This window comes from Tachypleus tridentatus, chromosome 4 (assembly GCF_004210375.1).
Source record: "Tachypleus tridentatus isolate NWPU-2018 chromosome 4, ASM421037v1, whole genome shotgun sequence".
In the NCBI taxonomy this organism is placed as follows: domain Eukaryota; kingdom Metazoa; phylum Arthropoda; class Merostomata; order Xiphosura; family Limulidae; genus Tachypleus; species Tachypleus tridentatus.
The window spans coordinates 12,263,866-12,291,344 of record NC_134828.1 but is presented as its reverse complement, the minus strand read 5'-3'; the positions used below and the strand labels follow the sequence as shown (position 1 = coordinate 12,291,344).

The following is a 27,479-nucleotide window of genomic DNA, read 5'->3' as shown; positions in this document are numbered from 1 at the left end:
ATTTTACAGTAACCTAGGGTTTAGTATAATTCAGTCTACTAAAACAACTGGTAATTTTACAGTAACCTAGGGTTTAGTATAATTCAGTCTACTAAAACAACTAGTTATTTTACAGTAACATAGGGTTTAGTATAATTCAGTCTACTAAAACAACTAGTAATTTTACAGTAACATAGGGTTTAGTATAATTCAGTCTACTAAAACAACTAGTAATTTTACAGTAACATAGGGTTTAGTATAATTCAGTCTACTAAAACAACTAGTAGTTTTTTGCAGAAACATAGGTTTGGTATAATTCAGTCTACTAAAACAACTAGTAATTTTACAGTAACATAGGGTTTAGTATAATTCAGTCTACTAAAACAACTAGTAATTTTAGAGTAACCTAGGGTTTAGTATAATTCAGTCTACTAAAACAACTAGTAATTTTAGAGTAACCTAGGGTTTAGTATAATTCAGTCTACTAAAACAACTAGTAATTTTACAGTAACATAGGGTTTAGTATAATTCAGTCTACTAAAACAACTAGTTATTTTACAGTAACCTAGGGTTTAGTATAATTCAGTCTACTAAAACAACTAGTAATTTTACAGTAACCTAGGGTTTAGTATAATTCAGTCTACTAAAACAACTAGTAATTTTACAGTTACCTAGTGTTTAGTATAATTCAGTCTACTAAAACAACTAGTAATTTTAGAGTAACCTAGGGTTTAGTATAATTCAGTCTACTAAAACAACTAGTAATTTTAGAGTAACCTAGGGTTTAGTATAATTCAGTCTACTAAAACAACTAGTAATTTTACAGTAACCTAGGGTTTGGTATAATTCAGTCTACTAAAACAACTAGTAATTTTACAGTAACCTAGGGTTTTGTATAATTCAGTCTACTAAAACAACTAGTAATTTTACAGTAACCTAGGGTTTAGTATAATTCAGTCTACTAAAACAACTAGTAATTTTCCAGTAACCTAGGGTTAAGTATAATTCAGTCTACTAAAACAACCAGTTATTTTACAGTAACATAGGGTTTAGTATAATTCAGTCTACTAAAACAACTAGTTATTTTACAGTAACATAGGGTTTAGTATAATTCAGTCTACTAAAACAACTAGCTATTTTACAGTAACATAGGGTTAAGTATAATTCAGTCTACTAAAACAACTAGTAATTTTACAGTAACCTAGGGTTAAGTATAATTCAGTCTACTAACACAACTAGTTATTTTACAGTAACATAGGGTTTAGTATAATTCAGTCTACTAAAACAACTAGTTATTTTACAGTAACATAGGGTTTAGTATAATTCAGTCTACTAAAACAACTAGTTATTTTACAGAAACCTAGGGTTAAGTATAATTCAGTCTACTAAAACAACTAGTAATTTTAGAGTAACCTAGGGTTTAGTATAATTCAGTCTACTAAAACAACTAGTAATTTTAGAGTAACCTAGGGTTTAGTATAATTCAGTCTACTAAAACAACTAGTTATTTTACAGTCACATTGGGTTTAGTATAATTCAGTCTACTAAAACAACTAGTAATTTTAGAGTAACCTAGGGTTTAGTATAATTCAGTCTACTAAAACAATTAGTAATTTTACAGTAACATAGGGTTTAGTATAATTCAGTCTACTAAAACAACTAGTAATTTTAGAGTAACATAGGGTTTAGTATAATTCAGTCTACTAAAACAACTAGTAATTTTACAGTAACCTAGGGTTTAGTATAATTCACTCTACTAAAACAACTAGTAATTTTACAGTAACCTAGGGTTTTGTATAATTCAGTCTACTAAAACAACTAGTAATTTTACAGTAACATAGGGTTTAGTATAATTCACTCTACTAAAACAACTAGTAATTTTAGAGTAACCTAGGGTTTAGTATAATTCAGTCTACTAAAACAACTAGTAATTTTAGAGTAACCTAGGGTTTAGTATAATTCAGTCTACTAAAACAACTGGTAATTTTACAGTAACCTAGGGTTTAGTATAATTCAGTCTACTAAAACAACTAGTTATTTTACAGTAACATAGGTTTATTATAATTCAGTCTACTAAGACAAATAATTATTTTACAGTAACATAGGGTTTAGTATAATTCAGTCTACTAAAACAACTAGTAGTTTTAGAGTAACCTAGGGTTTCGTATAATTCAGTCTACTAAAACAACTAATTATTTTACAGTCACATAGGTTTGGTATAATTTAGTCTGCTAAGATATCTCGTTATTTTGCAGTAACATAGGTTTGGTATAATTCAGTCTGTTAAGAGTGCTAGTAATTTTACAATAACATAGGTTTAATATAATTCAGTCTATTAAAACAACTAGTAATTTTACAGTAACATAGGTTTGTTATAATTTAGTCTACTAAGATAATTAGTTTTTTTGCAGAAACATAGGTTTGGTATAATTCAGTCTACTAGGCTAACTTGTTATTCTACAGTAACGTAGGTTTGGTATAATTTAGTCTACTAGGCTAATTCGTTATTCTACACTAGCTTATAGGTTTGGTATAATTTAGTCTACTAGGCTAATTCGTTATTCTACACTAGCCTATAGGTTTGGTATAATTCAGTATACTAAGATAACTAGTTATTCTACACTAACCTATAGGTTTGGTATAATTTAGTCTACTAGGCTAATTCGTTATTCTACACTAGCTTATAGGTTTGGTATAATTTAGTCTACTAGGCTAATTCGTTATTCTACACTAGCCTATAGGTTTTGTATGATTCAGTCTACTAAGATAACTAGTAATTCTACACTAGCCTATAGGTTTGGTATAATTTATTACAGTAGATTAGTTTTATATTTTACAGGAGTCTAGTATTTAATATAATTCACCATATTTTCTGTTATATCACCTTAGGTTTCGTTGAAAATCAGTACAATAAACGATTCCGTTCTTTTACGGTAGCCTAGGTTCGTATAATTCATTACACGAAATCAGCTAATTCTTTAACAATGATCCAGCAGAGTATAATTCGAGGCCCTATACTAGCTTGATTTACCCTATATTCGATATAATTCATTACGTGGTTTTAATTTGTAAGCTGTGCTTTTAATATGTGCTCGCCCTTTCAGCCATGGGGGCGTTCTAATGTATCTGTCAATCCCACTATTGGTTGATAAAAGAGTAGCCCAAGAGTTGGAGGTAGGTGGTGATGACTAACTACCTTCCCTCTACTCATACACTGCCAAATTAGAGACGGCTAGCGCAGATAGTCCTTGTGTAGCTTTGTGCGAAATGCAAAACAAACCAATCAATATATGCTAGAAGGGTCTAGTTATTGTTTTTATCATTATTTAAATAAACAAACGATAATGTAGTTTTGAAATGGCTATTAAATACGTAAAATCTAAGAGGTCATATAATAAAATGAGTCCCGAAACTTTAATCATATGTACTACCTTATACAGAACCATAGAGCATGTGTTATTCAGTGGATGAAGAACAGAACAGAAAACTCGTTATGACAAACAGTTACCCAGTACGACGTGAAAACATAAATCTATTATGCATAGATCATTTCTTATGTTTTCAAGAGGGGCTGTTATATTTGAAATGGGAGGTAACTGTTGACAGGGAAAACGCCTGGAGTTGGTGCTTTCAGAATTTCTATGTGTTGAACAGTCCATACTCTTCCATCAGTTGAATTATTGTGTGCTAAAAAATCGTTGTATAGAGTAAGAGAATGCTTCTGTTGAATTGGTTGCCAGGAGTCTGTAGACAACTGGTGTAAATATTGTGAACTATGCTGTTAACAAAAGAAAAGCATGGCGCGTACAGCAGTTTTGGAGTACCACTTAAGAAATTTGATGTGGTTGGTCCTCTGGCACAGAGTAGCATTGAAAATAAATGCATTATGGTTATAATGAACTGTTTCACCTAATGACCAAAAGCAGATGCTGTTCTAAACCAAGAAACAAACACTAGCAAGTAATATGACAGTTAATTTGTTTCCGGTTTTGGGAGCCTATGGAACTTCATTCAGATCAGGTGAAGAATTCTGAATTAACCTTGTGTGTGGAGATGTGACAGATTCTTGGAATAAAGAAAAACACTAGAAACCAAACAACAGCGCTTCAACCATCTTTTGATATCATAGTGAAGAGATGCACACTAGATGCTTTTTAATCAGTTGGTTATTTATCTAAATGTGTATCAGAAAGGTGTGATGAATATCTTCTTCAACAATCTGTGAGGTGCCAAACAATAGTATAAAAACTACAGGCAACGTACCATCATCACTAATGTTTGGGGATGAACTTCAAGTGCTATTGGACCTTGTGTACAACCATTTGGGGAAGAGTCCCTAGGCAGATTTATACACAAAATGTGTACAGAGAGTAACGAAGACCGAGTGTGTCTTTTTATCTATAAAATACTCAAGTCGGTTAATAATGGCGAAACATAAGCCAAAACAATGTTGGTCATGATAAGACTGGGTTTTATTGAAAAGAAATGGAGTAATCTTACAATATTTGCCACAAGGAAAAACAGAATCCAAAATTAATATGTTTCATTGAAGAGAATCAATGATGTGTTTTTTTTTTAAATTCAGAAGGGCAGGTGGTTCAAGCCAAGAACGTCTACGGTGATCATTTTTGAAGTACATTAGTGAAATAATTTCCAACTGGCTAATTTCAGAGCTGAAGTTCATAGTGCAAAGTGAATCAGCTGGATAACATAAAGGATTCTGTTAAGACCGTTTTCAGAGGACCACCAATGGATTCAGTTGATCACTGAACCAACAAAAATCTGCTGAGACTGGAGAATAAGAATATCCTGACCATCTGAACAGAAAACTACCTAAAAGACGAATAATCTGCTGTTTTATTTGTGTGTTATAATTGTTCAAACCCATTCACAACTAGGTAAGGATTGGTGTCTAAAACAATATTTTAATTCACATGATTGCCAGTAGGAGCTCGTTATTGCATTGACATTATGAAGTCGAAATTCCTGTGATACATGAACCAATAGTATAATACAATAGGATAATAGTGAAGTATCTGATCACTGAGTTAGTTCAGTGTCAGAAACATTATTCACTGAGAGATATTACACCTATCCTGTTACTATTGAGTTAGAGTGTTTGTATTTCTAGTAATTATGTTTATTTACCATTAGTCTCGAAATTTCTGTTGAAATGTTATACCTGAAGGTAGGCTTACATCAGTGTCAGAGTTTATGATGAATAGTTTATTCACTATCTTAGGTCTACAACTGAACATAGTTGGAGCAAACATTTATTGAAATAATGAATTATTTTCTTGTCATCATGTGGGCTGCACTTGAACTTACTTTTACCAGATAATCCAAAAGAACTCTCTAAATGATATAAAACGTTAAAACATTAGCTTGTTCTTTATAGACTAGGTTTGGTATAATTCAATACATGAAGAAGTTAGCACGTTTGTTAGACAGTAACATGGAATTGGTGTAATTTATTACAAACTGGTTTGTTACGTAACATCAGTCTATGTTTTATAATTCAGTGCAATTGGCTATCACGTTCTCTGACAGTAGCTAAGGTATAGTGTACTTCACTATATCGAGTTACATTTTTTCTTTAAATTAGGAAAGGTTTGGCATAATTCACAGCACAAGTTGGGTTATTCTTTAAACAGTAGCCTAGGTTCGACATCAATCGATTAGATGAATATTAACTTTGGTCATTCTACGGTTGTTTAGGATCGGTATAGTTCGGTAGGCTTAACTAGCTCAATCTCCAAACAGAAATCTAGGTTCGACATAATTCATTTGTTTAAAATGTATAACTAGTCCTTTAACCTCATTGGTGTTTTCATCATCTTTTATCTAAAACATTTATTATAGCTCTCATTACTTTGTGATATGTAGGTATACTTAGTGCATTTTACTCTAAAACATTTATTGTATTTTTATTACTTTGTAGTATGCAGGGACACGTGCATTTTACCTTAAAACCTTTATTATAGTTTTCATTACTTTGTGATATGTTGGGGTACGTGCATTTTACTCTAAAACATTTATTGTATTTTTATTACTCTTTGGTGTGCAGGGATACGTGGATTTTACTCTAAAACCTTTATTATAGTTTGCATTACTTTGTGGTATGCAGAGGTACTTGCATTTTACTCTAAATCCTTTATTATATTTCTGTTATTTGTGGTATGCAGGAATACGTGGTGCATTTTACTTTAAAACCTCTATTATATTTTTATTACTTTGTGTTATGCAGGAATACGTCATTTTCTACTTTCTAATCTGAATGTAGAATGCTTCACAACTTTCTGAGTAGTGTGAGTCTAGTTTTCTATCGTGTTTTCACATACACATTTCGTACAGAAATGTTTTTGTTTTAGCTGAGTTAGTTCTATTGTTGCTTTCTAAAGATAATGCTTGCTTTTCCTGTACAGATTCTGCTGTGATGTTGCACGTTGTGCAAAATAAGGTCAACATCAGCCGTGTCCTTCACTGGTAAAATAGATGATATCTATATATTATAGCCTCTCCCATGTTGAATGAGAATGACCAATGACCAGATGGCTAGTCCACTCGACTCGTAATTCGAGGTTTGCGAGCCTGAATCCCCATCGCACCAAACTTGCTCGTCCTTTCAGCCGTGGGGGCGTAATAGTGTTTCAATTAATCTCACTATTCGTTGGTAAAAGAGTAGTCCAAGAGTTGGCGGTGCGTGGTGATGACTAGCTGCCTTCCCTCTTGTCTTACACTACAAAAGTATGGACGACTAGCGTAGATTGTTGTTGTGCAGCTTTGCGCGAAATTCAAATCAAACAAACCACCATCAGTGGAAATAACACGAGAAAATCTCAACGTTAATTAGAGTCTTCGAGTACATCCTTTTATCACGCTGACTTCACCGATACGTCATTAAAAATGTAGCATTTATCGACATTAAAGTAATGATGAAGACAATGTTGTTTAACTGTGAAGAGTTTTTCTGATGTTTGAAATGCTGGTATCGTGTTATATAGGGACAAGTTCATCAACTGTTCTTTTGTTCTTATGCAGGAATGGAAGAGGAGTTTTTATCACATATGTGGTAAGCAAAGACTCGTGTTTTATTAATCAGTAAAGTCTACACGTTTTGTGCCATGTACGTTCAAGATAAAAGGTTTTTGTTTGTTTTTTTGATTGACGTTCCTTTTCTATGTACAATAAATCTTATACATAAATTATATGACAACTTGAGTGTTAATTTCATGGTATCTCAAACTTTAGTGATGTTCCCCGGTGGCTCAGTAATAAGTTTACGGACTCATAATGGCTAAACCCACAGTTCGATTCTCCGTGGTAAACAGAACACTGATAACCCACTGTGGAGTTTTTTAAAACAACAACTTTGTTAATATTTGATATTTCTGCACTTCATTTTTTTTAATGATATCTGACAATTATTGTCTTTATTCAACCCTGGTAAGGTAATCGTAAGCTTTCTTGTGATATAAATTGTGATGTCAATTTATATTGACTCTAATCTCTAGTTTGTAGGAACCGAGGCTGTCTGACTCAATAACAAAACTCTTTCCACAGCAGCCTGGAAGTATCGCAGCCCAACACGGACGTCGAATTCTCCAGGGAGATCAAATACTGGAAATCAATGGGTTGAACTTCAGGGACAGCAATCAGAAAGATGTGGCAGAGATGTTAAAGGTAAGATGTCAGAGTAAGAATGGGGGGGGGGGTATTAAAACATACATGTCAAGCACAGATAGTGTGGAAATAATTTTTAAACACTGAATTGCTGATTTTGGGGATTTTCAGAGTTTAGTTAACAAATACCAGTTCTTGTCTCACGTGCTTTCTCATGGAGAATTTATAATGCATCTATACTCTTAAGGATAAAACACCTAAAATGTAACTAGCTCTAAATGGACTGTTTTTATGTAGTTACAAGGTATTTGAAAATAATAATTAGACTTGAAAGATACGAGTACAAGATGTTTAGAATTTTTAAGATTGGGATATTTACTGTACTTAATGACAATGGAAAACGAAAGAAGATGGATCAGTTTGGGTTACTAGGACCATCTAGAAAAAAGACATGCAACAAGTCTCACTCAAGTCGGATAAACAAAGTACCGTCTCTAGTAACAGGTGAGAACCCACAAAGACAAAGGTCAGTGACATAGGCCATTTACATGCCACATACAACAGCACGCAACATAATTAAGTAGGATCTCAGTCTGTAAAAACAATACAAGTTGTTTCTGCAACACTTCTGTGAACCAACAAGCAGTTGAACACAAATTGTTGCTGCAACATATCTGTGAACCGACAAGCAGTTGGAGAATATGTTATTCATATTATTCCATACAAAGGTATACTGGTCATATATGTGTAAAAACGGCTCGTTTGGGTTGAGAAGATTTTTACGTAGAGGAGGGAACAACGTTTCGACCTTCTTCTGTCATCGTCAGGTTCGACCGAAGAAGGTCAAAACGTTGTTCGCTCTTCTATGTAAAATATTTTCTCAGCCCAAACGAGCCGTTTTTACATAGATATTTCTCTACAAGTGGGTTTTCTCGACATCACTGGTATACTGGTCAAATTACTCAATGCAACATTTATGGATTTCTAAGTGATCACTGTTAAAACAAGCCCTAAGAAATTGTCGTACTTGTGCACTAAATGGATTATGAAATGTAATCAGGGGGAATGTTGTGCTTTGTATATGATAGCCCTACAAACAAGGACTATCATTTACTTGAATGAGACATGGATTGTAAAGACACAAGGAGGCTTCAAAATCGTCTTATTATAACAAAGTCGACTTCTATACTTGATTTTTTATGAAGTGTTTCTTTGTTCCATTTATTATCAATATTTATATCATCTACTTCCTTCTTGATTTATACTTATATCATTTGTTTCTTTCTTCTTTACCCTATTTGATCATTGTTTTCATAGAACACAGATGGCGCAATTGTTCTACTGCTTGGTCGTGTGTATGCCCTGACTTTGGCCATCCAAGAGTGGACCAGGGCGAAACTTCGCAATCGGACATCAACCTGGTCAGCCTATTCAGATGATACAAAAGAAAAAGTTCAGGCCCAGCGCCCCAGGTAAGTAGTAGTTTCTGTAGGTTTATTCTGCTTCAAAACTAACTCGTGAGTTTTAAAGTTTGAAAAAATGATATAAGTACTGGTACTCTGTTAGCCACATTTGAAATAAAAAAACAATTAGGGAAAGGATTAGCCATATTAGTATAATCTTAAGTGGTATTTTATATATCCTTTTAAGGTTAGAAAATTACTTCGTAGGAAAGATTGTTTATTGCGTTTTGCGTAAAATTAATCAAAGATGTATCTACCTTAGAAGTCCCTAATCTAGAATTGGTAGAATAGAGGGAAAACAGATATTCAACATCACCCATTCCCAACTCTTTGGCTAACTTTACCAATGAAAATTGTGATTGACCATCATATTAATATGCTCCTACGTTGTGTTCGGTGACGGGATTCAAACCCGCGACTTGCAGATTCCGACTCGAGAAACGTATCTGTCAGGCCACGTATAAAAAAGTAACGTAATAATTACCACCATCCCAACTGATGATATCAAGGCTAATGTAAGAAACTCTCTTGAAGTCTGCGTAAGATATTTCTGTATGAAACCTAGCTGAAGATCGAATATGAACAGTGTCAGCCAACTTTAGTGGATACAATGTGCAGTTATTCTCCGTTATGTTTGAACTTACCTACAATATGCTGTTGTTAACTGTGCACGCTCGTGCGATCCTAATGAAACTAAGAAACTTAAACCAAAAAATTCTCAGTAGAAGAAATTACATTTCTTTCATCAATCAATGATGAAAGGTAAAACTAATCCCTAATTTTGTGAAGATAAAACTATTTAAGAATTTTAATCATATTATAAGCTGCTATGTTTAGAAACTGTGTTTAAGATTTCATACCTTAAACAAATTTTACTCCTGTGGTAGTGATGGACAGTAAGACTTCATTATCCATAATTTACAGAACAATCCCTAATTTTGTGAAGATAAAACTATTTAAGAATTTTAATCAGTGTACAAACATTATCCATAATTTACAGAACAAACTACTAAAAGTCATGTTAAGCTCGAAATATAAAGAACTAAATGACCTACAAAAACAAAAAGTTAATCTAGACTATCAACTGTCCTGCTGCATTCAACCAGACCTTTATGAACTCGTAGAACGTAACATCAATCAACTTAATAGTTAGAACGACAAGAAAAAGAAGGCCCTTCACAACAAGAAACTAGATAAACTGAGGTGACAACAACAAGAAACTAGATAAACTTATCTGACAACAACAAGAAACTGGATAAACTAAGGTGACAACATCAAGAAACTAGATAAACTAAGGTGACAACAACAAGAAACTAGATAAACTAAGGTGACAACAACAAGAAACTAGATAAACTAAGGTGACAACAACAAGAAACTAGATAAACTAAGGTACCAACAACAAGAAACTAGATAAACTAAGGTGACAACAACAAGAAACTAGATAAACTAAGGTGACAACAACAAGAAACTAGATAAACTAAGGTGACAACAACAAGAAACTAGATAAACTAAGGTGACAACAACAAGAAACTAGGTAAACTAAGGTGACAACAACAAGAAACTAGATAAACTAAGGTGACAACAACAAGAAACTAGATAAACTAAGGTGACAACAACAAGAAACTAGATAAACTGAGGCGACAACAGATCCGACCGAAAATTAAGCAATAAAGAAATACATCTACTCAACAAAGGACCCAACTTCGCAGTAACACGTAGAAATATTCCATCCATCGAAATGAAAGCCTGTCTGGAAGACCTAGCTAGAAGGCTGGTGATCCACTCTACACAAAATGAAAACACCAACAAAACAACGAAAAACATGAAGAAGACAACTTCGACAAAAATTCCACCGGCAACTAACAACCTAACTTTCCAGGTAGAACTGAAAACATCTATTTCTCTGAAACACATCAAAACTGTATCTTAAACAACTTTTTAAAGAATTTTCACACAAAACTGTCAACATAATTTCACAGAAAAGAAGTCTAAAAAACAACCTCACACAAAAAGATATTAATTCTATAAACAACTTAAAACAAGACAACAACGTCAAAATTCTAAAATCAGATAAAGGCAAAGCTATAGTTATAATGAACACAAATGAATACATTCAAAAAATGAACATCTTGTAAGATACAAACAAATTTAAACTAATAAACACAAAAAAACAGATGAAACCAATTAAACAAAATACTACTACAAATGGAAAAACAACAACACAATCTCAGAAAACATTTATTCTTACTAACGAAATACCGACTCACACACACCATAACTATACAGCACCCTCAAACCTCACAAACCTGATTGTCCACTACGACCTATTATGTCGACCTACGAATCATTTAACTGAACCTCGGTAAATATAGAACATGGGCATTTTCAAAATCTGTAAAATCAGCCAGCTCCCTTTTAAAAGACTCTTTTAACTTTAAATATATTCTTAATCAACTAAATCATAAAGCCTTAATGGTCAGTTTAGATGTAATTTCCCTCTTACAGAAGTCCTAACAACTGATGCCTGCAAGATAGCTTTAGAACTTTATATCCAAGACCCCAACTCATGGATACACATCCCCAGCAACCAATTAGCAACCTTTATAGAATTCACTACCACCAAAACTAGCTCTATTTTCAATAACCAAAACTACCTACAAATAAATGGTCTAATTCTGGGAATCCCGTGTCACCAGTTCTAGCCAACATTTTTATGATATAGATTGAATCTCAAGCGACCAGTTCAGCCTTACACCCACCACTATTCTGGTACAGGTATGTTTATGATACAATTGCTGGATTCACATCTACAGAACACATACTTAGTTTTTTCAACCACGTTAACTCGATACACCCCAACATTAAGTTTACCTGTGAACAGGAAAAAAACTAACCAAATAGCTTTTCTTAATCTCAAGATCACAAGAACTGATACACAATTCAAAACAGAAATCCACAGAAAATTCACCCACACTGGATTATACTGGGACTCAGCACATGAAACAAAACTAAAACTCAACATATTAAGAAACCAAATAAACACAGACACAAAACTATGTTCACCAGATAAAATTAATGATGAAATTAACAAAATAAAACAACACTTTATCAACATCAACAAATTTCATTAAAAAAACGTGGAAAAAATTATACACACACACCTTGACAAACAACAAACAAACAATAATAAATCACAAGATACAACAAACTGCCAAACCTTATACTGCTGTATACCATATGTTCCAGACATCAGCGAAAAAAAATAACCAACATCAGGAAATTGAAGTCCATACTATGTAAAAATTGCACTGACAAACACAACACCAACATTATTTATAAAATACAATGCAACAACTGCCATGAATTTTATATTTGAGAAACAAGCAGAAAAATGGAAACTAGATTCAAATAACACAATAAAACCTGCACGCGTTTCTGAACACTGCAAATCAAATAAACACAACATAACCATAGAAAACATCCAGATATTAAGTAAGGAAACAAATATAAACAAACGCAAAATCAAAGAAGCCCTACTTATATAACAACTGAAACCAAAATTAAAGGAACAAACACCTTTATACCTATACTAATTAATAATCTAACATCCAACTGCAACGCCCCCTATAATCCGGTATCCGTTTATACTCTCGCCCCTAACACACGTGTCCGTCAACGGTCACATTCAAACATTCTCTCTTTCTTAACCTGAAGATGACCTAGGAAGGTTGAAACGTCGTTCTCTGCTTATGAATAAAAGTGTTAATACCCATACCAGCCGTTCTGAGATACATTTTTATGTCAAATGGGTTTCTCGTCATCAAGAGTGTGCAGTATAACTAAATGTGAATATGCACTGATTGGCTGCTTTAGTGGGAGGAGATAAAATTAATGATGTCATAGTGTGTGGCACGCCAGCGTCGATAACGTCATAGTTTCACAGAGTGGAACCAGAGGACACGTTGTTAGTAGGTATATGTTGTCATCCTACGATGGCACTTATAAAGCTGAACTATAAACACAGTGTTATGCAAATTAGATTAAACTGTTAGTTTTAAAACTGATTGTTACTATAGAATTAATGACCCAATGACATACACCACCTTTTACTGGCGGACTATCTGCACGCTAATCATACCATTACGCCATCTGGTGCTACTTTGTGTCCATAACAAAACACTTTTTGTTTGGTATCTCTGGAACTATAATGCCACGCCTAACATAGTGCTCTCTGACAGCAGACAACTTCCACTGTCCAGTGGCGTAGCGGCCTGAAACCATTTCCGTAGCAACGTACCCTATGCTTGACAATATGACATCATCGTCACAACCCTTGCAGCCAATCATCATGTAGTGTCAAACATTCCCCCTAACTACTAATTATGCTATCAACAAAGTGAAAGGCATTTGGTATTAGTGTTGTTATTCCCAGTTGGCATCTGAGTTACTAGCTAGTATTGCAACTACTTTATAAATAATATAAAATATGGCATGCTCTTCCCGAATGAGTACTCTTTATTTGTAAGAACCTGGGTGAACTGAAGAACAGAAGTAGCGAAAACTTAATATTTTCATTGAATATTATACATTGTGTTGAATAAAGTCCCTCCAAACCGTATACACATATTAAGTTCAGTGTAGAAACTCGTTATTTGATCATGGTCATAAGAACAGAAACTGTAGGTCTATCGCGAGTCATTTAGGATAAACATGAGGTTTTAAAATACGCAGGTAGTGACATATTTGTTTGTATGACACTTCAGTTGGAGAGTAGTGACACACGTTGCGTGCACAATCATTTCATATAATCTGGTTCTTATAGTAGCTTAAGCACTAAGCCTAATGGTTCATTCAACTCATTTCCTTGTTTTTGAAGCTATTTTATCTTTTTTTTTTACATATATATTCAGAAGTATCGGTGATTGTCAGGTGACCAGCAATTTTTTATTTCCTTAGGCCTAGTTGTCTCAATCGCATTGTTATTTCACCAGTAAAACTGTAGACAAGTATTAGAGACCGAGTGAAAGTTCGATCGATGAAACAAAGAATTTCTTTATGGTTGCGAAAACTCTCAGTAATAATTCTAAAAATTTTGTTTTCATCTGTGAGATCTAATGTCAATAAAGTTGCTTCCAATAAAACACATACGTATTTGGAATTTATTGTTTAAGTGGCTCAGCTGTCTCACGTGTTTTGAAAATATTACGATTTTGAGACTGTGGAAAATATGGAGCATCCAAAAGTTATACATATTAAGGAAAGTAGGGCAAATAAACTGATACAGTAAGATAACTTATGTTGAATAATGTTTAGAGTAACTGTCGAAACACTCGTTTCTGATCTACTATTCAAGCATAGTTTCGTAATATTTTACAACAACAGTAAGTTCAGTGTCAAAAACCCCATATACACTGCTGGCCAAAATCTTAAGGCCAATGAACATAAAGAAAAAATATGCATTTTGTGTTGTTAGACTCAACCACTTATTTGAGTAGAGCTTCGAAAGATGAAAATAAGAAAAGGGAAAATAAAAATAAAAAGCATATAATAGGGAAAATGTGAACACTATGAAATTAGCCTAAATACTAGCTGGTCAAAAGTTTAGACCATACCCAAAAGAAGTCCTAAACAGGGTAGGAAATGCCCAACAAGAGGTCTCAGTAGCGAATTGCACGGCCGTCATTGCGAATAACTGCAAATATTCGATTCGCTTTGGCATGGTCGATATATGTGTTTGCAGAAGGCTGGCTGGAATGTTATTCCAAGTGGTGAAGATGGCTTCACGAAGATCATGCACTGTTTGTAATTGACGTCCATTTCTATAGACTTCCCTTGCCATCCACCCCCAAACATTTTCAATGGGGTTCAGTTCGGGCGAACATGCTGGGTGGTCCAAGAGAATCACGTTATCCGCCATGAAAAAGTCCTTTGTCCTGCGGACATTGTGGATTGCAGCGTTGTTCTGCTGAAAGATCCAGTCATTTCCACACAAGCAAGGGCCTTCAGTCAATAAGGATGCTCTCTCCAACATGCCAATGTAGCCAGCTGCTGTTTCACGCCCCTGTATAACATGAAGCTCCATTGTTCCATGGAAGGAAAAGCCACGCCAGATCATGATGAATCCTCCTCCACTGTATCGTGTAGAAAATGTCTCCGGTGGGATATCTTTATCGTACTAGTAACGTTGAAAGAGAACAAAACCTTCTTCCACTTTTCTACGTCCCATGTTGGTGCTTTTCAGCAAAGTTTAACCGAGCCGTTTCGTGGTGTGGAAGAAGGCGTGGCCTTTGAAGACATTTACGGTTTTTAAAGCTTTTCTCTCGTAGATGCCGTCTTATTGTTCTTGAGCTGCATTCTGTGTTCGTAAGGGCCTTAATCTGGTTCCACGATCGGCTGGTGTCTTGCCGGACAACCCGTCGAATTCTCTTGTTCAACGCCGGCGAAATTTTCTTGGGCCGACCACTTGAAATTCTCGACCCGTATCCCTCAGGTTCTTTTTAAGAAATTTGCAACAGCGGTTTTACTACACCCAATCTCACCAGCGATGGCACGTTGAGAGAGACTTTGCTTTTGCAGCTCGACAATTCTGCCACGTTCAAACTCTGTCAACGTTTTAGCCTTTGCCATGTTTTTACTCAATGTAATACAGGAGATGTCAGTGGGAGATGTTGACAACGCTAATGCTTGAACACAAATGACTAAATTTCGTTACGTGTTTACCGATTAACGCTTCGTTTCAGTATGGGCTTAAACTTTTGACCAGCTAGTATTTAGACTAATTTCATAGTGTTCACATTTTCCCTATTAAATGCTAAAAGGTTTTTTATTTTTATTTTCCCTTTTCTTATTTTCATCTTTCGAAGCTCTACTCAAATAAGTGGTTGAGTCTAACAAAGCAAAATGCATATTTTTTTCTTTATGATCATTGCCCTTAAGATTTTGGCCAGCAGTGTATTTATATTACAAAACACAGCCATAGTCAGTCCAGTAGAAGAACTTCATATATATCTATCACAGAAATCTATGTCTGTCTGTTTATCCGTTACCTAACTACCCCGACGTCGCTGAGCCAGTCTCAGCCAAACTTTGTGGAATCATAATCTGTATCAAGAGCATGTTAATGGGGGAGTTCGAAACCTCTTCACCCTCCGTTACTGTTGTTATTGAGTGTTTATTATCTCTAACGTAAGTTAACGTTAACTCATGCATAGATAGCGCCATGTCCTTACATCAATTTTCTAACTTTATTTTTTCTATGACACAACATACAAACAGTGTGGGAAGAACACGGAAACCTCTTGTATATCTCTTTGAAGGAATGCAATGAAGAAATGACCACCACTATTGCAGAGCTACATAAAGTTAGTTGAAGTTTCTTCTCCAACAGCAACCAAAGGCTGATATTAAGAGCAGTTTTTGAGTTATGCCATCTTGCTATTTTAATCTTAACCTTTCAGCTTCAACTCATAAGATACTTCTGCAACCAATGATCATTTTGTAATTACTCACGTGAAACACTGTGGCAGGGCATTAAGACTTGTGTGTAAAAATGATTACTGTAATAATATGTTATAAATTAATTCTGTAACAGTTTTTGTTTTATTTATCATATCATCTAATCACACACCTTCTTCAAATTTATAACCCGAACAAAGCACTGGTAGTTCAGCACGTATACACAAAGCACAAAAATTTATGTGTCTGTCTGTTTGTCTGTCATCTAACTATTCCTACGTCACTGTATCAGTATTAACAAAACTTTGTGGATGATAGTTTTAACGGGGGGGGTGTTAATGGAAGGTTTTTAACACCTCCAATCCCCAGTTATTCCTATTATTGAGTATTTGTTGTCTTTAATGTAAGTTAACGTTAACGATATTAAAATATGGCGTCTTTACACCAAGAACTTAGACTTTCCATAAAACAATATATACAAATCAATAGACTTCGACAAGAGAGCTTCTTTATTTTGAAGTTATAAAATTAAATCCTTATAGATTAAACCCAGATTTAAATAAAACTATTATTTTTAAATCTGAGTAATGCTTACAGTATTAGCATGTTTTTCTGTCTGTATTGTTTGTTTTTTTCTTTTGAATTTCGCGCAAAGCCACAGGAGGGCTATCTGTGCTAGCCGTCCCTAATTTAGCAGTGTAAAACAAGAGGGCAGGCAGCTAGTCAACATCACCTGCCGTCAATTCTTGGGCTACTCTTTACCATTGAATAGTGGGATTGACCGTCACATTATAACTCCCCCACGGCTGAAAGGGTGAGTATGTTTGGGGTTACGGGGATTCGAACGCGGGCCCCTAAGAGTACGAGTCACACGCCTTAACCCATCTAGCCATGCCGGGCCTTTTTAGTAGGCAACCCTCTACTAATATCGCATATTGTTCTATTACGAATATTATAACCTCACATATGATCTCAAGTTCTGTAAAATGTGTGATAAAATTACAGTATTTCATAATTAATGTTGAAATACTGATGTAAAAATTAATATTTAACGGTTTTAATGAAAAATCAATGGAATTATTAAAATGTTTTTGGGTAAATATAAACATTTATCACGTAAATATAAAGAAATAAGAATCGAAAATGTTTTGTTTGTTATTTCTGATGAATATTTTTAGTTTTCTTATAGCAAAGCTATGTCGGAATATCTTATGAGTCGACGGAGGGGAAATCGAACCTCTAATTTTAGTCTTGTAAATCCGTACACTTACCACTGTATTAGCGGGGGACTGGTAATTACAGTAAGCTCTACGGGTAATTTTAATGTGTGGAGTTACACTTATTTTTATAACTTGGTTGGGTTTTATGCTGTTTTAATAATATAATTTGTTTATTGTTTTACTAGTTAATTTATTAACTTCGGCCTTTGCTACCAAAATGGGGGTTGAAAAGCTAACGTCAGGTTGCACTGCTTACCCGCAGCACAATCGGACCAGCGTGAATAATCATTCATGTATATCACAGAAAACAATCACTGTCGGACAATACCTTGAAATGAACTACTGAAAAGACATTTTAAAAATAATTGTATATTTCTTTGTTTCAGCCTTCCCGTGAGTCACCAAACGTCCACATTGGGCTTCCCCAACTTTGTGTCAACTTCTGCAGGTACGTCTCGAGAGACCAGCCCCAGTTCTAGTTGTCGAAGGGCAAGGCTTAGCATAGTGGCTGAGAACAGCCGGGTAGTGACCAATAACAGTGGCTTGGAAAGAGACCATTTTAGTGATTTCCACGATTCGGACGAGCTTGTTGACAATGGCGCAGAATATCCACTTCTTCCAAGCATCAAAGTTACAATATTTTAAATTAGCCCACATTATTCAGGCCAAACTTGACTGGATTTAAACGTGTCATCAAATAAGTTAAAAAAATTGGTAAATATATAGCGATTTAAATTACCCACTTACATAATTTATATTCCACCGTCCACAAACCTGGAGCATTGTCTGTACAAAAGGAACACAGATTATGGAATCTGAGAAAGTTGCTTCTGTTCACAACTTTGTGGAATCGATTATTTTACTTTATTGTTAAACTTCCTTCTCTACAAACACTAAAACAGACCACGTTTTACATCACTGGTACTTATCTTTTACTTTCAGTTTGTGTTTGTAAACCGTACGATCTTTTACATAACAACAGATTAATGTTGATACGATATTATTATAATAATTTAGAAACGTATCACCATATAATTATCAGTAATTTTTTAAATTATTTAGTGTAGTCATTCGTAAATTTATTAGTATTAATTAATTATCCTCGTAATTTGTATCTCTTGGAAACATCATTGTAATTTGAAAGGTTTGTAATATATACACCTTTAATTTGTCATTTTTATGAGAGCTACTCTTTTTAACTTGTAAACTTTGTAACAGTTATCCTTGTTACATGTGGCAGCTACCTACATAACTTGTAAACGTTGTCAGTGATGCCCTTCTCTGACAAGTTACTCTTGTCACTTGTAAATTTGGTGACAGCTATTCTTCTGACTTTGATAGTTACCCTTGTCTCTTGTAAGCTTTGATAGTTACTCTTGTAACTTGTACATTTTGTGATGGTTACACTTATAACTTGTAAACTTTGTCGTAGCTACCCTTCCCACTTATAACCTTCATAACAACCACCCTTGTCACTTGTAAATTTCGTGATAGCTACCCTTGTCACTTGTAAATTTCGTGATAGCTACCCTTGTCACTTGTAAATTTCGTGATAGCTACCCTTGTCACTTGTAAATTTCGTGATAGCTACCCTTGTCACTTGTAAATTTCGTGATAGCTACCCTTCCCACTTGTAAATTTCGTGATAGCTACCCTTGTCACTTGTAAATTTCGTGATAGCTACCCTTGTCACTTGTAAATTTCATGATAGCTACCCTTGTCACTTGTAAATTTCTGTGATAGCTACCCTTGTCACTTGTAAATTTCTGTGATAGCTACCCTTGTCACTTGTAAATTTCGTGATAGCTACCCTTGTCACCTGTAAATTTCGTGATAGCTACCCTTGTCACCTGTAAATTTCGTGATAGCTACCCTTGTCACTTGTAAATTTCGTGATAGCTACCCTTGTCACTTGTAAATTTCGTGATAGCTACCCTTGTCACTTGTAAATTTCTGTGATAGCTACCCTTCCCACTTGTAAATTTCGTGATAGCTACCCTTGTCACTTGTAAATTTCTGTGATAGCTACCCTTGTCACTTGTAAATTTCGTGATAGCTACCCTTGTCACTTGTAAATTTCATGATAGCTACCCTTGTCACTTGTAAATTTCGTGATAGCTACCCTTGTCACTTGTAAATTTCGTGATAGCTACCCTTGTCACTTGTAAATTTCGTGATAGCTACCCTTGTCACTTGTAAATTTCGTGATAGCTACCCTTGTCACTTGTAAATTTCGTGATAGCTACCCTTGTCACTTGTAAATTTCGTGATAGCTACCCTTCCCACTTGTAAATTTCGTGATAGCTACCCTTGTCACTTGTAAATTTCGTGATAGCTACCCTTGTCACTTGTAAATTTCGTGATAGCTACCCTTGTCACTTGTAAATTTCTGTGATAGCTACCCTTCCCACTTGTAAATTTCTGTGATAGCTACCCTTGTCACTTGTAAATTTCGTGATAGCTACCCTTGTCACTTGTAAATTTCGTGATAGCTACCCTTGTCACTTGTAAATTTCGTGATAGCTACCCTTCCCACTTGTAAATTTCGTGATAGCTACCCTTGTCACTTGTAAATTTCGTGATAGCTACCCTTGTCACTTGTAAATTTCGTGATAGCTACCCTTGTCACTTGTAAATTTCGTGATAGCTACCCTTGTCACTTGTAAATTTCGTGATAGCTACCCTTCCCACTTGTAAATTTCGTGATAGCTACCCTTGTCACTTGTAAATTTCGTGATAGCTACCCTTGTCACTTGTAAATTTCGTGATAGCTACCCTTGTCACTTGTAAATTTCGTGATAGCTACCCTTGTCACCTGTAAACACAGTGACTTTTTATAGTTTCTATCACAGTTTTCTTTGCTGTTATGAAAGTCACATTCACGAATTTTCTAAATCATATTTACGCCTACAATTTCTAATGTTTTTATGTATCTACTACATTAGTATATTTTAGTATAGTTTACATGTTTAACCTGTGGTGTGTATCAGGTTGTTTGATTTTTGTTATTTTGTTTGTGTATTTTAGAAAAGCTAAACCTGTTGATTGTATACTTGGTGAAATCGATACTTCTGGTTTGGGTACTTTAATGTAGTTGTTTTTATTCAATAAATACCTTAAGGTAGTTACCCTTGTTGATTAAATACCTTAAGGTAGTTACCCTTGTTGATTAAATACCTTAAGGTAGTTACCCTTTGTTGATTATATACTTTAATGTTGATATACATACTTTATTGTAATTATCCTTGTCGATCGTATACTTTAATGTAATTACCCTTATTGATTACATACCTTAAGGTAAGTACCCTTGTTGGATTACATGCCATAAGATAAGTACCCTTGTTGGATTACATGCCATAAGGTAAGTACCCTTGTTGGATTACGTGCCATAAGGTAAAGTACCCTTGTTGGATTACATGCCATAAGGTAAAGTACCCTTGTTGGATTACATGCCATAAGGTAAAGTACCCTTGTTGGATTACATGTCATAAGGTAAAGTACCCTTGTTGGATTACATGCCATAAGGTAAAGTATCCTTGTTGAATTACATGCCATAAGGTAAGTACCCTTGTTGATTAGTCGCCCTTTTAACATGTCTATTTAGGCTCAACCACCTGTGTTAATTAATTTTTGAGGAATTTCTTTAAGGGTCTTGGAGGTTCGTGATTTCTCAACTTTTGTCATTATAAAAGATAGAGCTAACCTACCAGGGTGCAGAGTAACTGTGATAGAATCCCCTTGTGCCTGAAAAACTGCCCACAAATCTGATTTAAAAAAAACAAAAAACGTCACCGTATTTTCTCTGATTAAGTTACTTACTGTGTCAAGAGTTTATCCTGTAGTTGTTGTGAAGTGATCAACAAATCACTTTTCCTGAATGACCTCTTGACCAAAATATAGCTGAATTATTTTCCTACAAATTAAAGAACAGAAAAGTGCGTTTCATGTAACAGTGACAAGAAAATGTACGTTGTGAAAACTTTAAATAAAAATGGTACTTTGTGATGTGGTTTCTTCATGTTGTTTTTAATGGTAACTTTGTGATGTGGTTTCTTCACCTTAACAGTACTTTGTGATGTGGTTTCTTCATGTTGTTTTTTAATGGTACCTTTTCTTCCATGTACTTTGTGATGTGGTTTCTTCATGTTGTTTTTACCTTAATAGTACTTTGTGATGTGGTTTCTTCATGTTGTTTTTACCTTAATGGTACTTTGTGATGTGGTTTCTTCATGTTGTTTTTACCTTAATAGTACTTTGTGATGTGGTTTCTTCATGTTGTTTTTACCTTAATTGAAAATCATGTTCTACAGTTGTTCCCTTGCCAAGTATTTAAAGTCTATTTCTAGTACATAGAATACAAAGATCCAAAACTGTTTATAGTGTTTTCAACTGGAGAAAACTCACTCATATTCTTTAATAAGATAAAATACATATTTAGGAGTGATTATATAAGGTATAATGTACTCCTTCATCATATTGTTTCCGTTTCCTTTAGACATACCTTGGCCAAAAGGTTTATAAAATATATAGTGAAATTCATATGAAGTCATATGGGGTTAAAACGTAGCTTCTACCAACCACTAAATAATCGAACTCTCTATTATACATATGTGAATCTATTTATAGCACAGAATACGTCACCTCAATGCTATGTGAAATTAACATATCATTTCTCCTAATTTTCTGTAACATACATATTGTTTCCTAAGTATCCTCACGTATTGTGCTTTGTAACATCACGTTATTACATAGTAGATAGTTCACTACAACGTATATCCGGTTATAATGATGTACATCCTTCATTTCTTCAATAGCCAGGTGGTTAAGGCACTCGACTGGTAAGCCGAGGCTCGCGGGCTCGAATCCCCGTCACACCAAAGATGCTCGCCTTATAATGTAATGGTCAATCTCACTATTCGTTGGTAAAACAGTTGGCGGTGGGTGGTGATGATTAGCTCCCTTCCCTCTAGTCTTACACTGCTAAATTAGGGACACCTAGCGCAGATAGCCCTCGTGTAGCTTTGCGCAAAATTCCAAAACAAACAAACAAACAAAGACGCCTTCTAACAGTAATATCTCAAAACTAAGAAAATTGCCGAACGTATTTTACAATTCGAATGCCCACCAGTGGCACATCGTGAGAATCCAAGTTTCGATACCTGTAGTGGATAGAGCATTTTTCATTCCTCGTAACTTACATAATTCATAGTGACCAGCTCACTATTTCTATCCATTATTTGTTCTTTAATAAAATAGGCCTGCAATGGTTTTATTGTCTTGAAATTGTTACATGTCGTACAGTAATTCCTCAACTTTGTATAATATTCATTTTTCTCCATCACCTACAGAGTTTCCACAAAACGTCATATGAAGTTTGACATTGACATTGGATCACAATTTGTTATACTTAAAATGTTGACAACAACTAGCTATACATTTCTTTAGACCTGTCGTGATTAGAGTCTTACCGATCGTTCTAGGACCCAAACATAATAATAAAATATGTTCATTATGATAAACAAAATAATATACTGTTTCAAGTAAAGAGTTTTTCTTCCAGATTTGTAAAAGAAAAAACAACACACGTTTGTTTCGAAATTTGCGTAGCTGATTAATGAAACTCTGTTTGTAAAACCGAATCAACTGTTACGAAGTTTAAGATCACAGGCCTGTCTTAATGTCACCCTCTCTCCACCATACATCTAACTCTTTAATCAGATTTTATATATACTGCGTTTCTGTAGTAAGAAGAGATTATATCAAACCCTATAAATCGAACCGATATCTTTAGAACTATAACGTTACCCCATACACGGTACGGTGGTGTGGAAGTATTGTTTCACTGGTAACACATGATAATGGACGTATCATTAACGTTACCCCATACACGGTACGGTGGTGTGGAAGTATTGTTTCACTGGTAACACATGATAATGGACGTATCATTAACGTTACCCCATACATGGTACGGTGGTGTGGAAGTATTGTTTCACTGGTAACACATGATAATGGACGTATCATTGCTATGTTCACATTTTACAAACTTATTCGTTTTCTAAATATATTTTACGTGAAAGGCTAGTAACCTGGTTGTCAGACACCACTATACGGGCCAGTCCCACATATTCATCCTTTCTAATTATTAATACGTTTTATAAAGTATCTAGGAACAGTATATATTATTATTAACACGTTTAATGAAGTATCTAGGAACAGTTTATACTAGTATTAGAACGTTTAATGAAGTATCTAGGAACAGTTTATACTAGTATTAGAACGTTTAATGAAGTATCTAGGAACAGTTTATACTAGTATTAACACGTTTAATGAAGTATCTAGGAACACTTTATACTAGTATTAGAACGTTTAATGAAGTATCTAGGAACACTTTATACCATTATTAGAACGTTTAATGAAGTATCTAGGAACAGTTTATACTAGTATTAGAACGTTTAATGAAGTATCTAGGAACACTTTATACCATTATTAGAACGTTTAATGAAGTATCTAGGAACACTTTATACCATTATTAGAACGTTTAATGAAGTATCTAGGAACAGTTTATACTAGTATTAGAACGTTTAATGAAGTATCTAGGAACAGTTTATACCATTATTAGAACGTTTAATGAAGTATCTAGGAACACTTTATACCATTATTAGAACGTTTAATGAAGTATCTAGGAACAGTTTATACTAGTATTAGAACGTTTAATGAAGTATCTAGGAACACTTTATACCATTATTAGAACGTTTAATGAAGTATCTAGGAACACTTTATACCATTATTAGAACGTTTAATGAAGTATCTAGGAACAGTTTATACTAGTATTAGAACGTTTAATGAAGTATCTAGGAACACTTTATACCATTATTAGAACGTTTAATGAAGTATCTAGGAACAGTTTATACTAGTATTAGAACGTTTAATGAAGTATCTAGGAACACTTTATACCATTATTAACACGTTTAATGAAGTATCTAGGAACAGTTTTTACTAGTATTAGAACGTTTAATGAAGTATCTAGGAACAGTTTATACTAGTATTAGAACGTTTAATGAAGTATCTAGGAACAGTTTATACTAGTATTAGAACGTTTAATGAAGTATCTAGGAACAGTTTATACCATTATTAGAACGTTTAATGAAGTATCTAGGAACAGTTTATACTAGTATTAGAACGTTTAATGAAGTATCTAGGAACAGTTTATACTAGTATTAGAACGTTTAATGAAGTATCTAGGAACACTTTATACCATTATTAGAACGTTTAATGAAGTATCTAGGAACAGTTTATACTAGTATTAGAACGTTTAATGAAGTATCTAGGAACACTTTATACCATTATTAACACGTTTAATGAAGTATCTAGGAACAGTTTTTACTAGTATTAGAACGTTTAATGAAGTATCTAGGAACAGTTTATACTAGTATTAGAACGTTTAATGAAGTATCTAGGAACAGTTTATACTAGTATTAGAACGTTTAATGAAGTATCTAGGAACACTTTATACCATTATTAGAACGTTTAATGAAGTATCTAGGAACAGTTTATACTAGTATTAGAACGTTTAATGAAGTATCTAGGAACACTTTATACCATTATTAACACGTTTAATGAAGTATCTAGGAACAGTTTATACTAGTATTAGAACGTTTAATGAAGTATCTAGGAACAGTTTATACTAGTATTAGAACGTTTAATGAAGTATCTAGGAACAGTTTATACCATTATTAGAACGTTTAATGAAGTATCTAGGAACAGTTTATACTAGTATTAGAACGTTTAATGAAGTATCTAGGAACAGTTTATACTAGTATTAGAACGTTTAATGAAGTATCTAGGAACACTTTATACCATTATTAGAACGTTTAATGAAGTATCTAGGAACAGTTTATACTAGTATTAGAACGTTTAATGAAGTATCTAGGAACACTTTATACCATTATTAACACGTTTAATGAAGTATCTAGGAACAGTTTATACTAGTATTAGAACGTTTAATGAAGTATCTAGGAACAGTTTATACTAGTATTAGAACGTTTAATGAAGTATCTAGGAACAGTTTATACCATTATTAGAACGTTTAATGAAGTATCTAGGAACAGTTTATACTAGTATTAGAACGTTTAATGAAGTATCTAGGAACAGTTTATACTAGTATTAGAACGTTTAATGAAGTATCTAGGAACACTTTATACCATTATTACAACGTTTAATGAAGTATCTAGGAACAGTTTATACTAGTATTAGAACGTTTAATGAAGTATCTAGGAACAGTTTATACCATTATTAACACGTTTAATGAAGTATCTAGGAACAGTTTATACCATTATTAACACGTTTAATAAACTATCTCGGAACACTTTATACCATTATTAACACGTTTAATAAAGTATCTAGGAACAGTTTTTACTAGTATTAGAACGTTTAATGAAGTATCTAGGAACACTTTATACCATTATTAACACGTTTAATGAAGTATCTAGGAACAGTTTATACTAGTATTAGAACGTTTAATGAAGTATCTAGGAACACTTTATACCATTATTAACACGTTTAATGAAGTATCTAGGAACAGTTTATACTAGTATTAGAACGTTTAATGAAGTATCTAGGAACAGTTTATACCATTATTAACACGTTTAATGAAGTATCTAGGAACAGTTTATACTAGTATTAGAACGTTTAATGAAGTATCTAGGAACAGTTTATACCATTATTAGAACGTTTAATGAAGTATCTAGGAACAGTTTATACTAGTATTAGAACGTTTAATGAAGTATCTAGGAACAGTTTATACCATTATTAACACGTTTAATGAAGTATCTAGGAACAGTTTATACTAGTATTAGAACGTTTAATGAAGTATCTAGGAACACTTTATACCATTATTAACACGTTTAATGAAGTATCTAGGAACACTTTATACCATTATTAACACGTTTAATAAAGTATCTCGGAACACTTTATACCATTATTAACACGTTTAATAAAGTATCTAGGAACAGTTTTTACTAGTATTAGAACGTTTAATGAAGTATCTAGGAACAGTTTATACCATTATTAACACGTTTAATGAAGTATCTAGGAACAGTTTATACTAGTATTAGAACGTTTAATGAAGTATCTAGGAACACTTTATACCATTATTAACACGTTTAATAAAGTATCTAGAAACAGTTTTTACCATTATTAACACGTTTAATAAAGTATCTAGGAACAGTTTATACCATTATTAACACGTTTAATAAAGTATCTAGGAACAGTTTATACCATTATTAACACGTTTAATAAAGTATCTAGGAACAGTTTATACCATTATTAACACGTTTAATAAAGTATCTAGGAACAGTTTTTACTAGTATTAGAACGTTTAATGAAGTATCTAGGAACAGTTTATACTAGTATTAGAACGTTTAATGAAGTATCTAGGAACACTTTATACCATTATTAACACGTTTAATGAAGTATCTAGGAACAGTTTATACTAGTATTAGAACGTTTAATGAAGTATCTAGGAACACTTTATACTAGTATTAGAACGTTTAATGAAGTATCTAGGAACAGTTTATACTAGTATTAGAACGTTTAATGAAGTATCTAGGAACAGTTTATACTAGTATTAGAACGTTTAATGAAGTATCTAGGAACAGTTTATACTAGTATTAGAACGTTTAGTGAAGTATCTAGGAACACTTTATACCATTATTAACACGTTTAATGAAGTATCTAGGAA

General features: G+C 33.7%; 1 protein-coding gene across 2 annotated transcripts in view; it reads left to right on the top strand.

Annotated features, from left to right (window-relative positions):
• The window catches only part of LOC143248232 (inaD-like protein), a 225,622-nt gene extending 206,432 nt beyond the window's left edge, over window positions 1-19,190 (top strand). The window contains exons 7-10 of one of the 2 annotated variants that reach the window (XM_076496657.1): window positions 7,021-7,051; window positions 7,546-7,662; window positions 8,920-9,074; window positions 18,127-19,190. In XM_076496657.1, coding sequence (XP_076352772.1) covers window positions 7,021-7,051; window positions 7,546-7,662; window positions 8,920-9,074; window positions 18,127-18,385 — 562 coding nt within the window. In that variant the 3' untranslated portion in view covers window positions 18,386-19,190. Of the gene's footprint in view, window positions 1-7,020; window positions 7,052-7,542; window positions 7,663-8,919; window positions 9,075-18,126 lie in introns of both variants that reach the window. The other variant, XM_076496655.1, reaches the window with a different exon arrangement.
• The last annotated feature ends 8,289 nt before the right edge of the window (window positions 19,191-27,479 follow it).